The sequence below is a fragment of the Sesamum indicum genome, linkage group LG3 (genome assembly GCF_000512975.1).
Source record: "Sesamum indicum cultivar Zhongzhi No. 13 linkage group LG3, S_indicum_v1.0, whole genome shotgun sequence".
Classification (NCBI taxonomy): domain Eukaryota; kingdom Viridiplantae; phylum Streptophyta; class Magnoliopsida; order Lamiales; family Pedaliaceae; genus Sesamum; species Sesamum indicum.
In genome coordinates, this window is record NC_026147.1 from 2,709,302 (window position 1) to 2,724,899 (window position 15,598).

General features: G+C 34.5%; 2 protein-coding genes across 2 annotated transcripts; one reads left to right on the forward strand and one right to left on the reverse strand.

The window, feature by feature from the left end:
- Positions 5,053–5,869, forward strand: LOC105157100. The gene is made up of 2 exons (XM_011073401.2): positions 5,053–5,314; positions 5,401–5,869. Exons 1-2 carry the CDS (start codon positions 5,230–5,232, stop codon positions 5,577–5,579), a joined length of 264 nt encoding a protein of 87 aa, XP_011071703.1. The 5' UTR covers positions 5,053–5,229; the 3' UTR covers positions 5,580–5,869.
- LOC105157107 (uncharacterized acetyltransferase At3g50280-like) lies at positions 9,692–11,338 on the reverse strand. Its single transcript, XM_020692439.1, is given in 2 exon segments — positions 9,692–10,242; positions 10,245–11,338. Coding segments are annotated over 2 exon segments (1,305 nt in total). The 5' UTR covers positions 11,263–11,338; the 3' UTR covers positions 9,692–9,955.

The window sequence follows — 15,598 nt, forward strand, 5'->3', positions numbered from 1 at the left end:
AACGGTGTATGCTTGATAAACAGACAGTGGTCATTTGCCGAATGAATGAATCCAAACTCCTTAAGTTTAAGAATAAACTCGACATCCATTGGTGCGATGCCTGTTTTAAGCCGTATAAAGAACGTTGCAATTTACAAACAAGGCCAGGGGCGACAGAATACCCTTCTGGAGGGGTCATGTAGAGATCTTGACTAGCATTCCATGTAATCATGCCATGAGTGCAATATGCAGTCAAGTTCTTGATCCGGAGGATTTTGTTAATCCAAGCTACAGTGTGCAAACTTTTAAAAGAATGTACAAGTCTGCAATCATGCCTGTAAATAATCGTAAGTAGTGGGCTCAAACAGAAAATATTTCTCCTCTTCCACCAAATTTTGGGAGAAAGGCAGGTAAACCATCAAGAGCAAGGAGAATGGAGCCAGATGAAGTATCCAACAAACACAAGAGAAGTAGCAAAGGAGGCCAAAAAAAGCCAATCAAGTGAAATGCCACTACTGCGGTGGCACTGACCATAACCAAAAGGGTTGTGACAAGAAAAAGGGAGGTGCACAAACTCAGCCCTAGGAAAAACTGATTGTAAGTATATTTTAATTGTTTTATGTTTTTAATCTCATATTTTACTCAAAATTGAAGGAAAATTATATATTTTGTTTTTCCAGGCAAGGAAAATGACCATTTCAATTCCTGTGTTGCAAATTCAGGAGTTCACATCTATAAGTATCCTTCCCCTTAACTCATTCATTTCATAAACTTGAAAACTAGTTGAGATTCTTGGACATTTCAGATTGGAAGCCAGCCCCCTACACAAGTAATCCAAAGTCAAGAAGTTAATGTTATGGAAGAACGGGTAATTTCCTAATTTAAAAATATTGGATTTAGCTTATGACATTTTAGATGACATTTTTTGTTTATGTGTAGATATCTTACCTACTTAGGCACATCTTCTCACAATATTTCAATGTTAATGAAGTATCAGAGAGTGGGAGTCAAGTACATTTTTTAACAAAATGAGAAAAAAAGTTTGTCACCATAACAAACCTTCCACCTACAATTCATGCAACCAAGAAAAAGAAACCAAACACTTGATTTTTTTAGTTGGAATTTTTTGACAGTGCAACAAAGTGCCTTTACTTGAATTTGGCTGCAATTTTTGTGGCAATTGCAAATATTGGCAATTCTTTCGAGATGTAAATTGCATGTGTGCATAGTTGACAGGGAGCCGAAAAATAGGCTAAATCTGTATATTGAAAACAGTACATTTTGGCTTAAAAATAGGGCTAAATTTGTATCTATCTCCGATAAAATGTATCTTGATGAGCCTTTCAAGTCTTTCTGCAATTGCACATTTGGACTCTTCAGCTAGGATATTGGCTTTGGTGTCTTCTGAGTTATTGTGCCATCCGACTTTCACATAACCCTCCAAGCTCAACTCCAATAACCGTATGAAGTTCTTCTTGTCGAGCTGAGCTCCAGTGTGGTGGTTATCTTCATAACTGCAACCCACTTGTCTATCAACTTTAGGATGTTTCGAAAGAGGATAATAACCAGGTTGGGTATAGTGTTTTATGGATGCAAGGGATAGAACATTGTCCTTCCCAAGGTGTATTTTCAGGCACTCTTCAGGATTCCATCCTGGATCCTCTCTTAATCTGGTTCCCACAAACGTCGGGGTGGCGTTAGTGTGGAAATCTACACTTTCTCTCATTGGGTGATCCTATGAGGGATCTAATTGAACCTATACTTCTCTCCGGCAGTAGTAGTGTTGGATTGATTTTATTTGTTTGGTCTTAATCAAATCTACAATCACAAGTTGGAAAAAGGATTCTTCTAACTCCTAGATCTGATAAATCATCCTTGATATCTTCATTATTTTATGAATCTGATGGATTGAATAATTACATCTACTCGTGTTTTTAGATTCAGAATCTCCATCACCTTTCCCTTCTAGTGTAGAAGGGTACAGGTCCGAAGGCATCCTGATGCGCTCTTGATGAGATCTGGATGTTTCAGGGGTATTTGTTTGGTTTTTTTTTAGTTCTGTGACTTTTGCTTTCATATCTGGAAGATCCTTGTGCAGATCTGGAAGGATCTTAAGGATTTCGTCCACATTTGGTTCAAGAGATCTATTTTTGTAGATGAATGGATTAATTTATGTTCGTAGCCTTTAACTGTCTTTTGGATCTCTCTTAAATCTTATGAGATGTTCAAGGTATCCGATTCGAGTTCTTTCCAATCGGTTCCTTTAATCATTGTTTTTTAACTGTAGACTTTCAAAAATTTACCTACTCCCGTTTGTCCAGGCTGATATTCTACCATGGATTTCAATGGCGTGTGGACATCTCACCGCATTCCCTAGTAGTGTCTTTGGGATTTGGTAATTTCGCAACCATTTCTCTTTTTCTTCTTTCATGAGAAGATCCAAGTCAATCCTTCCCGAACTGTTGTCAATTTTTCAATAATTTCCATAAGAAAATTCCTCCTCTGTATTTTCAAAGTCTAGATATTCTCTGTTGCCATCGTAACTCAAACTTTCATGCGATTCCATACTTTTGGAAAAGTCTCCTCCATTAGTAGTTAAAATCTCAATATGTAATACAAATAAATATTTTTCAATAAATCTAGGCTCTAATACAATTTTCAAGCCATGTGACTAAATCTGTGAGCAAAACTTACTTAAGGGACTAATAATAATATTATCAAAAGATAGGTGTGGTACTGAAATTGTCAATCCAGAAACTAAGGTATTATAAATGCAACTTTCGTCAACCACAATATCATTTTCGCCATATCTTCTATTGTGTGGTACTAAATCAGAATATTTTAAAAAGTATGGTACCTAAATTGCAAAGTAGCCTATTATATGTTACCAATTTTGTATTTATCCCTCAACTGCAATATTATGCATGTAATACACAGAACTTTTACGTTTTTAATAAAAGATGTTTCATAGGACAATTTGTACGGGAGATCTATAGAGTGACCAGCTTGGTTGATATATATAATGCGGGAAAAATGCAAGCAACTTCTCTATGATATTGAAAATAAGTAAGTACCCGTTATGAAAAAAAAATAAAAATTTATTTCTCTGAGTTTTTTAAAATGAAACAATTTACCTCTTTATATTTTTTAAAATAAAACAATTTGTCTTTTTGTATTTTTTAAAATGAAGCAATATACCTTCCTAGATTGTTTCACTTTAAAAGACAAAGGATTGTTATCTTTTTTTTATATAGAAGTAATTTGTTCATTTATAATATCATAGAGGGTAAGTTGTATTAAACTCTGAAGAACGCATACAAACTAAAATGTTCTCAAATGCATTTATTTATTTTATAAAATAATTATCTCTTTAATATATTTGCTTTTGCAATAAATTTTTATTTATTCACAATCAGAATTTATCATTCTTATTTCTTTTTATTTTATTTCATAAAATCAATATATATAATAAAAAATTTAAATATTCACAGCCATCCAACGTGCTCCGACTGATGGTGGTACTCTTAAGCAGGCCGTCGGTTCAATCAATCACCCACTGACAGAATTTCAATCATAACTCTTATTAATATGAAAGCGTGTAAGAGAGTCGCCCGTTGTTCGGAAGTCATGTGAGCACCTCGAAACTACGGGACAACCTCAATTATACTTGGAAATTAATGATGTCGAGCTGACCCAGACTTCGAATATCGATGCAGGCATCATTCAGCTGTCATCTTCACTTGGAAAAAGAAAAAAATGTAGGTAATTTCTGTGATAATATAAATAAATAAATTATTTTTTTTAAAAAAATATTAATTTATTTTTCTGTGTTTTTAAAATTACAATAATTTATTTTTTGTATTTCTCAAATTAAATAATTTATCTAATTACATAGGGAGATAATTACTTTATTTTAAAATTATACAAAAGGATAAATTGGTATTTTTTTAAAAAAAAGATAATTTATTAATTTAGGTTATACTTTAGCAACAAAAATTTACTTATTAAAGTAATTAATTATTTATAATATGTATCAAATAGTGCAGATTAGAAACGAACAGTTTACTTAGTAATTAGCTTGATGTTAATCCTAATAGCAAATTTTTTTCGTAGCTATTTAGGTATTTTTTTACATTGAAATGGATATTCTAACTTGTTATCCTCACGTCACTAGAAGAAAATTCACTATTGAATATATTTTTATTGGATATGGACTCATAGAATTTCAAATTTTTTTCGTAGCTATTTAGGTATTTTTTTACATTGAAATGGATATTCTAACTTGTTATCCTCACGTCACTAGAAGAAAATTCACTATTGAATATATTTTTATTGGATATGGACTCATAGAAAAAAAATTACTATTGGCTACAGTATTAGTGTTATTATTAAGGGTTATAGTAAATGACTACTAGCTACTAACTACGGTTAAATAAAAATCGATATAAAGATTAGTTTTAGCCATGACAAATATTTTAGCCACCCTTACAAAACCACGGCCAACAACTATTACGTGGCCATAGTCAATAACTATTTGATTCAGCTATTTGTCATTAACCATGTCAATTAACTGTAATTAAATGTTATAATTCTTCTAGTGACTAAAACCGTAATATATAATTATTACTAATTATGATCAAATAAAATCTATATAAAAATTTATATAATCCATTACGGAAACTATTTTTGCTACCGTTATGAGCTATAATATTTTTGTCATGCATGGTTTTAACTATGATGAACATTTTAACTACACTTACAAAAATCACGGCCAACAATCACTGTATGAGTATACTAAATAATTATTCATTACAATTATTTAATTTTAATTATAATACTTAATCATAATTAAATATTAAATTTGTGCCAGTGCTTGCACACCCTCACGCTCAAAACCCTTATGCACCTCACCGCCTGTCCTGTGCTAGTTTCGTGCATCTGTACAGTTCACACTGATTTGTTGACATACAGAAAAGCCCAATATTTAAATAAAAGCCTCTCCATTAATGTAATTGATTAGTTCCCAAAATACATAACGATTTTCGCCCTGCGCGAGGCCAACACCTTTTTGACTTTGCCTGCTGTTTCGTTGCAGCAACCAAACAAAGTGCCCTTTACCATATATACACACATTCATTTGATTGTATAAAAACAACCCCTCGATTCTTTTTCAGACATCATATATGTTTCTTGCACCAATTTGGAGAGAGAGAGAGAGAGAGAGAGAGAGAGAGAGAGAGAATTGTAAGAATGGCTGGCACTTGTATCCGACTATTGGTGTTTGTTTTATGCTTTTCTTACCTCATATGCAAGAATGGAGGCATCCCTTTTACAAGTACATCTTACAGTCTTGTTTGCTGTCTTTATTTTTTTTGTTTTTCTTCAATTACTGATACATATATTCATGCATGCTGTTTGCAGGAAGTAGAGACCTGATGACGATTATGCAGAAACCTGGACTCGAGAAACTGGCAAGAAGCTGGAAAACGGACAGTACGAAGAGAAGAATGGAAATTGAGGTGAACGATTATCCGGGATCGGGGGCGAATAATCGCCACACGCCGAGGCCACAACTGGGAAGAGGATGCATCGATTGCTAAACAATTCAAATTAGTCTTGGTAATCGATTTAGGGTATTTGTTGTGGTATAGTGTTTGAAGATGTGCATGTAAACATGGTTTTGCCTTAATCTGGTACCTACCTCTTTATTATTACCACATTCTACTTGTAGAAAATTACAGGCAATTAATGTATTTCTATCGAACTTTCTGGTATAGTTGTCTTAGTAGTTGGATCAGTTCATCAAAACCATATTGTTTGAATATGCGTTTCTAGTTTTCTTTGCTCTATTGAAAAACTTCGTGATGAACGATTACTGTTGGGAAGTTAACTTTCATGTCATTTGGACTTCAAAGTTTACCAAATTACGGTGTGAATAATAATTTACTCCATTTGATATTGAAAATGATTAAATTACGTATCTTTTTATGAAAAAAGTGGTACGTAATTTACCTCATGTCCTTTTTAAAGGAAGTAATTTACTCTATTTAAGAATGGAAATTGATTCATTTGAAAAAATATTAGGCGGTAAATTACTGTATTTTAAAAAATATAAAAAGATAAAATTATTAATTTTTTTTATAAAAAAATAATTTGCATATCTATAATATCATAGGAGTTACTTCCATTTTTTACACAAATTATTGTTAGAATGTTAGAATACCTTTTGGCTATATTTCATAGATTTTCGAGAAAGTCCAAAATTTAGGTTGCTTGAAGCATGTTTTGCTAGGTTAGAAGTCAATAGTGAGTTTTTTAAATACTTAAAAAATTCTATTGTGGGATTTCATTCAAAAATACATTACTTTCTTTCAATTTCGAGTGCTCATAATATTGGAGACGAATTTTTCCCTTATTCTCTGTCAATTTCTGTCCATTCCGCTTCATCATATATTTCATTATTTTTTTATATGTTGATGTACCAAACAATTAGTCTTGAAGATTGTTGGTCTGAAATTTTAAAGGACAGAAACCTAGGTTCATGATTGTTGGGTTGAAATTTACATATATATATAGAGGAAAAAGTATTATTTTAGTTCGTTAAGTATGCCTAATTTTAATTTTAGTCCGATAATTATATTTATTTTTGTTTAGGTTTAGTAACTTACGAAATTGCTTACTTTTAGTCCTCTGGCAGATTTTCGGATAATTTTACCCATATGAGTGTATATGAACTAAAACTGCCTTTCAAAGTTGCATAGGGGTAAAATAGTCCGAAAATCTGCCAGAGGACTAAAAGTAAGCAATTTCGTAAGTTACTGGACCTAAACAAAAATAGACTAAGTTATCGGACTAAAATTAAAATTAGGCATACTTAACGGACTAAAATAATACTTTTCTCATATATCTATATAAAAAATATTGTTGGGTAGACAACTCTAAGAAGTGGTGTAAATATCTGGGCCAACTTGCAATAATTTATGTCAAGTGGGGGTCAAGAGGTGCAATTTGATGTGGAAGGCACGTCCAAGATCCACTTATGGTGCAGTGTGCCTTTGAAGCATAATTAATAGTTTACAAATTCATTTTCCCAATTGCCTGCTTTGTGTTTTGGTACATAATTGTGACTCAATTTTATTACATATATTAAGAAATACTTGACACGTGTACGAACGGGAAAGTTATAATTTCCATAACGTTAATATTAAGGAAAAAGTATTATTTTAGTCCGTTAAATATGTTTAATTTTAATTTTAGTTTGATAATTATGTCCATTTTTGTTTAGGTCCAGTAACTTACGAAATTGCTTACTTTTAGTCCTCTAACAGATTTTCGAACAATTTTACTCCTATGAGTGCATATGGACTAAAACTGCATTTCAAAAGTTGCATATGGGTAAAATTGTTCGAAAATCTATCAGATGACTAAAAGTAAGCAATTTCGTAAGTTACTGGACCTAAACAAAAATGGACATAGTTATCGGACTAAAATCAAAATTAGATGTACTTAGCGGACTAAAATAATACTTTTCCCTAATATTAATTTGAATTTTGTCCTTAGACAATCAAAGATGAGTGCTCATCAAAACTGACGGAAAAAATGTCTGAGAAGAAGAGGCCGTTGCAAAACATGGTCTGGACGTGTTATTCTTGGCTCGTGTTGTAATGCTTTTTATTTTATTTTTATGTCCATTCTAAACCATAATTGTAAATACATTAGTGCATTCGTAAACTATGAAACAAAGTACAATGTTCTACCAAGAAGATGTTGGAACAAGTTGAATTAATCGTAGTACAACTTCAAAAAATCAATCAGATAATAAACAACAGTTTTAGAAATAATTCACAAAACAAAGAGGTTGTAACAAGTAAAAAATCTATTAGATATGTTGTTATAACATAACTTTAAATCAAAAACTTACAAGAGAATTGTATTAGAAAAACTCTAGGTCTAAAGTAAATTATCGATCCCAAACTACAAAAAAATAATGCTATAGCAACGGGTTATTTGAAACAGAAATTTTTGTGGCAAATTTGCTACAATTTTGCAACGAAATTCCAAAAAATTGAATTTTTCGTGGAAAATTTCGTGCTAAACAACAATGCAATGTTGCAACGGGCATTCCATTGTAAATGTCCGTTACAAAAGAAGTCAACTTTTGGATGACCCAATTTCGTTGCAAAATTCTCATTTTGATCAAAGTTTTTTTTTTCAATTTTATTAGTAAATTGTTACTGATTTAAGTATTAATTCTAAAGATTTTTCAATTCTTGTGGTGGGGCTAAGATTTGATAAGCGACACATATATATAATACTTTAGGGTTTAAAGACAATTTTCGTCTCCTAACTTTAGACCATTCTCGTTTTAGTCCTCTAAGTTACTAGGGTTCCATTTTGGTCCCGTAAAACTAAAACAATCTCAATTTTGGTACAAATTTGATCGAAAAATTGAGTCACTCGTCGGAAAAAGTCAATCACAATGCAAACCCCAATTTAAGAAGTCACATGCCTGGCATGTGACTTTTTCCGGTGAGTGACTCAACTTTCCGACCAAATTTGTACCAAAATTGAGATTTTTTCAGTTTTACGGGACCAAAATGAAACTCTAATAATTTAGGGGACTAGAACGAAAATGGCCTGAAGTTAGGGGACGAAAATTGCCTTTAATCTATACTTTAGTTAATAGTATATATCTAAGTTTAAATCTGCTATGGTGCATTTTCTAGACTGATACACCATTATCATAAATCTCATAATTATTTATCAATTAATGTCTTCCAGTCCTAATTTACTGTATTTGATGGAGACGACTGTTTGAAATAAATTTATCCTTAAATACCAGATTCTTCAAGCAACAATTGAAATAGAAAAAAAAATTCAAACATTAAAGAACGAAAGTAATACTATTTTTGGTATGTTTATCTTATAAATATTATAAATCGCATCAGATAGCATGCTTTAATTATTTTTATTATGATTTTAAATTATTCAAAATAAAATAAGATAAATTACATCTAACTCTCTTGATATTTGACCTAATTATGTAGATCATTTATGGTTTAAAAAATTATAAATACCCATTTAAAAATAAAAAACAATTTATGCAACCTATAGATGGTGAAGTGAAATTACTATTTTACTCTTTTTTTTTTTTGAAAAACAATTGAGGATGGGTAAAGGGAATAGGAAAAAATGCTTTTTTAGTCTCAAAAAATAAGAGCAGAATTTTTTTGGTACCACAATTATTGCACGTGTTGGTTTTAATCTCAAAACTCATAATCACGTATTTTTAGTCCCTAAAAGTCATGTTCTTTTTTATTTTAAGACTAAAAAGGCGTTGTGGATTTGGGACTTTTACGGGCTAAAAGGTGAGATTTTGAGTTTCATAGCACTAAAAGCGTCACCTCCCATAATTATAGTACAAAAAATAATTTTGGGCTTTATTTTATGGGTCTAAAAAGAATATTTTGCCCAAAGTAAATAATATAAAATATTTTAAAAAAACTCTAAAAAGAATATATAAAACTATAATCTCAAAGGATATTTTGGCCGATTCAGCACAAAAATTGAATTGAAACCCAATAGAGGCTAACGTAATAAGTTTGTTGATAGACGAATGTTAAATTAAAAGAGTAAAAAATATAATTTTTCAAACAAAAAATATGTACTTGTAATTATACTAAATCTCAAAAAATGACCTATAATTCAGCCACAAAAAGAAATATACATTCCGTGCATAGTGTATATGTTACATATCAATTCTCAATTTTAGCGACAATTACATTCCAAATGATCGAAAACGCTTGCAGACAATAGAATTAACATTTGACCTCCCAAATATTGAAACTGAAACGAAGAACGGAAAACAGCAAATCGATTCTCAAATTGCGAAATATCAACCAAAACAATTGAAAACTAAACCATGCCAGGCAACATACTAGTTAATAGAATGGCTAGTTTATAGCCATTGTCCAATTCAAATTGTGACAGCGTCCATGAACTCTGCATCAGCTTCCATCACCTTCAACGTCGCCGGCGCTAAGCAAGCTTCAACGTCAATGCCACCGGGTTCCGCCGCGGGGAAAAGCGTCATCTTCCCGTCACCTTTTTGCCCTTTTCCGCTTCTCACAGCAATCGGTTTCCCCCACCCAAAGTCGGCGCTGTATACATTGTGCCGAGGCGAACTGGTGATAGCAAAATTATAAAGCGTTCCCTTGTTGAATATCTTGGGATTTCTCACCCATTCTTCCACAAGATTAAGCTTTGCTGAGCAACCAGTTCATTGACCTTCAGCGCGGCGTAGCCCAGTCCATTCTCCAAGAGCTCACCCTCATTAGCTACAGTTTTAACAATATGAACTGCGTTCCCAAAATAGCTATCCGGCAAAGGGATTCTTGATCTTGTACCAACTACAAAAACCAGATCAACTTCTTGGCTGTTTACCTTCTGAATACTTAGTTGATTTCGGCAACGAATGACGCTTCGCCATAAATGAGCTGAGAGTGCTTGCAAAGAGGAGATTTTATCAGTGCCTGCTTCTGCATTGGCCTTGGCTTTGAGCTTCGCCACACTTTCTCTGCTGAAGTGGAAAACCCTCTCGACTAATGGAGGTGGAACGAAGCTTTGCAAAAGACTTTTATCTAATGGAGGAAGAGGGATGAGGCGATTATCATTGGAAATATTTGTAGGAAACCAACGTTCAAAAACAGGGGTTTTCAATATCGTCTCCAGACCACGGGATATCTCGGACCAAGTGTTGATGAAATGCCAGAACGAAGTCCCATCTATTACAGCATGATTCGCAGTGCAGCCTATGAAGAAGCCATCCACGAGCTCAGTGACTTGCACCGCCACCAAAGGCATGGAAACGCCTTCACAATTGGCAACTCCATTGAGAGGGAAAAAAGAAGACACTATTTGGGGTTTGTACGTCGGCCCCACGATGTCTGATACCGACACCGCATCGACAATTGCATGTGTAAACTCAGCTCCTGCATTGTTGCAGTCGACAAAGAAACACGTCGTGTTGTCATCGTTCTGAGTGGTGCCAAGACGGCCGGCGAGTGGGGAAAAGAAGTCTAGTGTGCGAGAAAGTGAGGTTTTCAGGTGATGAATGATGGTCTGGAAATCTTGGGATTTAGGCTTGTAAAAGAGAATCCCTTTTTGAATAGGATCAAGTAGAAGCAGTGACAAATCCCATGGAGTTAGCTCCAATCTGGGCATCGAAATTTCATTGGTTGCTGTTCGAACAACACATGATGATATGACTTCAACTTTTCCCATGTTCTTGCAGAGACCTGTATTGCATGTGCAAATTAAATTGTCAGCCAAAAAATGAGAGTAAGGGGTAATGCTTACGCAACGTATGTCTATTTAACAAAAATTTTAGTTTGGATCCGACTCGGTTAAATATGAATCAATTATATAGCATGTGTAATATATTTATGGTATAATTCGTATACAATTTATAAAAAATGACCAATCACATAACAAATATGATATGTTTGCTATTTCAATACATGTAATTGATAATACTGGGGTCACGAGGTGTATGTATGTGACAAGGGACTAGATAAGATTCTTTTATTGTGGTTCTAATGCAACTACCAATTACTCAGGTGTACTGTCAATTGAGTGAAAACAAATAATAATTGTTATTATATTGTGTTGTCATTGTAGATATGTACTAGTCGTATTGTACACAATTTATAAATAATTATATAATCACAAGATAAAAATTATTGTCACTTAGGGATTGTTTCACTTTTGGTACCCTAACTAGCCCTCTATTTTACTTTTGGTACCCCAAGTTTTCAAGTCATCAAACTCTGTAATTAATATTTGCATTTTTTATCTTTGTTCTTACCATCAATTAGTTTGACCGTCAAAACTAATAGTCAACCCCATTTAGAGTGAAAAATAGGTGGAATTTTGTCAATAAGACCCATGTTTGGCGGCCACAGACATCCAAACAAGAAAGGCTTGGGAGAGTTGAATTGGAGAAAATTTCATAAAATGAGAGAAATAAGGAGAAATCAATTTTCGTTTTTCTCAAATTCTAGTACGGAGTGGTTTGTGTAAAGTTGATATTTTTTGTGTTTTATATTATTCAAAAGACAATGGTGGTTTCTATAAACATACCATAAATTAGGGATATAAATATAATTGATTCATATTTTTATTATATTGAATTTTAATAGCTTGGATTATAATTTTATTTTTATAAAATATTAGAAAAATTTAGAATTTATAAAAAAAATAATTAAAATGAAATGGGCACTTTTTAATTTTTTTATTTCGTTGAAACATAATTAAGGATCAAAAATAGTTTTTGACCAAAATAAAATTGATGTAGGTTTTTTTATTTGTTAAATTAACTTTATCTTTCCATTTTGATGATGACCCCAAAATCCTTCATGGGTTAAAGCCCAAAAAAACACCATCCATCAACCCAACTGGTGATTAGCCGATTGATCCACCAGTAGGGAAGTAAAGTTCAAAGGCTTACTTTCTATTCACTAAACTGTCAGGCATAAGAAACAAGATGATTCAAGACCTACACATCAACATACAACTGGAAGGACACATCATATCGCTTGCCAACACATCCAGATATGTCATACTAAAAGATCTCACTTAGATTCTCACAGATTGGATGGGAATTGAGCTGATAAGCCACTAGTAACAGCTTCTCAAAAATTTCAGCAGACTTGGCATGGCTTGGTAACATCTATCCAACATTTTTTCTTTTGCAATTACACACTCTTACACTCATTTTCACCACTTGCCAGCTAGTTTTGGTTCATTTTTACACAAACTCTATCACTCACACGAATCATCCATCATTTTTCGTGAATCACCCTTTGATACCTCCTGAAAATAACCTTCACTAACACTAAGCACAAAGATGTGGGCTCCCCACCAGATAGCCCAACTGGTTAAGGCTTGCTACGCTAAAAGCAAGGTATAAAAGCCCACAACTCTTTTCTTTCTTATAACTTGACAGGCCCAAAAAGTAAGCCCAATACAGGAAGATGGCCACGTCTTACAGGTGGCTGCTGCCTTGAAACGCGTCATAGTGAAAGATCTCTAGATAACTTCAAGAGACGCCCATCTAGAATTGGCTTTTTAATAAGCAAGTAACTGAACGCCTATACTCAGATAGATTGGGCAATACTTAGTCAAATGGTCACATCTTCGTCTAGATAAGTCCAGATCCCATTATTCTTTTTCTGTTACAAAACTAACACACACAACTATCCAATAGCATTGGATTTGCTGCAAATAACCCTCAGAGCTTGCTCTAAGGTCTCCTATAATTTGAGGCATGATATAGTCTTTTTGAAAACACAAGCTATCACGCTCAAGCTCTCATTCTCTCTCATTTTCTAAGCTATTTTTAGTATATATTTGGCACTCTACACAATTTTCTCCACTTCCACACTATTTTCCACCATCATTCTCACTTTTATTCAAATGTTTTCTTTTTTTCTTCAATTAAAACATTACTGCCTTAAGCATCAAAGTGTAAACCTTTGACTATTGTAGTGCTGCTGAAATTCAGTATACATCACTGGCATTGTCTGTGGGGACACTTGAGCTTTGATATGAGAAATGTTGAGCTCTGATAACAGAGGTGAAAATGGATCCTTTGAGGGGAACACTTCTATCCCAGCTATAGTGGGTTCTGCTACCCCACCTTCCTAACAAGTCAAAGGAGAACTCCATACCTCTAAACTAGTCTTCAATCCAGCAGGTATGCCTACTTGTTTCAATCCACTGCTAGCTGAGCAACTTAGACAATTCATAATGACGACAGTCTAAGTAGCTCATCGAAGTGCTCAAGCCAGCGAAGCAGGATAACTTTCCCACTTGGGCTAAAGCGAAACACCTAGCAAACAATGGAACAATGAGCATGTCCCCGTTGGCCCCCAACAAGAGGGTCTTACACCTTTCGTGCATACCAACCAGGAGGTGGTCCCCCAAGGCCCCTCGAGAGCTAGCACTCGCTCATGAAAAGAATGACAAAATTCCACCAAGGTATAAAGAGAGAAGCCCCGCTCTTGGAGCGTGGTATTCCCTTCAGTGCTGACATGATGGCAGAGGAACTCCCTACTCATTTTTGGGCACCCTCACACCTTCCCCCCTATAATGGTGCTATCGACCCTACTGAACACATTTATAAGTTCGAAAATGCAGAGTTGCTGCATAGGTATACCAATAGTATTAAATGTCGTGTTTTTCTTACTATAGTAACCGATTCTGCTAAATAATGGTTATACCGGTTGGATCAATTAGATCTTTTTCAAACTTTTCAAATATTAGTTTTCTAGTAGCAAAAAGTGTTAGAAATCGGCTATCAGACCCATTGGGGTAAAATAAAAGGAAAAGGAGGCACTAAGCATACATGGAATGCTTTGACAAGGCCATTCTAGATAGATTACAAAGTAGGCAATCTAATTAGCTTTTTAGTAATCTATTCTACCAATCCCAGCTACACATCCAGAAGTCTTTATTAGTGCTATCATGGGGTTCCGCAGTGGATCTCTCTTTGATCCTTGGCCAAAAGCCTATCAAAAAACGCTCAGCTGACAAAGACACATAAACCTCAGCTGACAAATCCTTGACAAAAACGCTCAGCTGACAAAACGCTCAACTTATATGACTCTTTAGCTCGGGCAGATAGACACATAAACCTCGAAAACGCTCAGCTGACAAAGATACATGCGATCAAAACAAGGACAGTGAAGGGTTTTCCTCCTGCAGGAGCAGGGAAGAACCTAGAGGATGATTTTTAATCCCACTGATCTCAAGAATGAGCATTACACCCCGCTCATAACTAGCCTGATCCTAATGCTCATGGCCATAGACCGGTTCCCTACCCTACAGTGGTGTAAGGGTCTGAGGAAAGACCCCAACATCTTAAATCTAAATCTAAATCACTTGGGCCAGATCTTGCTTCCTTTTTCTTTAGGTGCAGAACCCCTAGAAAGACTAAGATGGACCATTTTCTTATGGCGGACATGCCATCAGTCTACAACATTATCCTCGATCGATTTGCCTTAAACGCCTTCCAGGCCGTCGTCTGTACATACCACATGAAGCAAAAGTTTCCTGTTGGAGCAGTAGTAGGAGAAGTTACGGGTGATAATTATGTAGCACGAAAGTTCTATATAGAATCATTAAAGGGAGGTAGCAGGAAAGATATGGAAGTGCATCATCCTAACAAGGAAAAGGGCAAAAGACCCATAAAAAAGGACGAGAAAGGAAAAGCGATCCCCACTCGTGTTCAGCCAGCTGAAGAACTATTAAGCATCTAGTTAATTCTAGGAGAGCCGGACAAGCCTACTAGGATCGACTCCTCGCTAAACCCTGAATTAGCTGAGTAACTAATCGTTTTTGCAGGAAAACTTGGATGTAGTTTCACATGCTCTGCTTGTGGTCTACTAGGCCATGACCCTACTATAACAGTGCACAACTTGAATTTGGATCCTACTTTCCCTCCAGTGAAGCAAAAAAATATGTATTTGGGTTCTGAAAAGAACAGGGTCATTCAGGGGGAGGTAAGTAAGCTCCTTGTAGCCAGACACATCAAGGAAATCCAATTTTCAAAATGACT

Coding starts and splice junctions, on each gene's coding strand:
- LOC105157100 (XM_011073401.2), top strand. CDS start 5,230: ATGGCTGGCACTTGTATCCGACTATTGGTGTTTGTTTTATGCTTTTCT. Junction 5,315..5,400: donor TGGAGGCATCCCTTTTACAA/GTACATCTTACA, acceptor TGCTGTTTGCAG/GAAGTAGAGACCTGATGACG.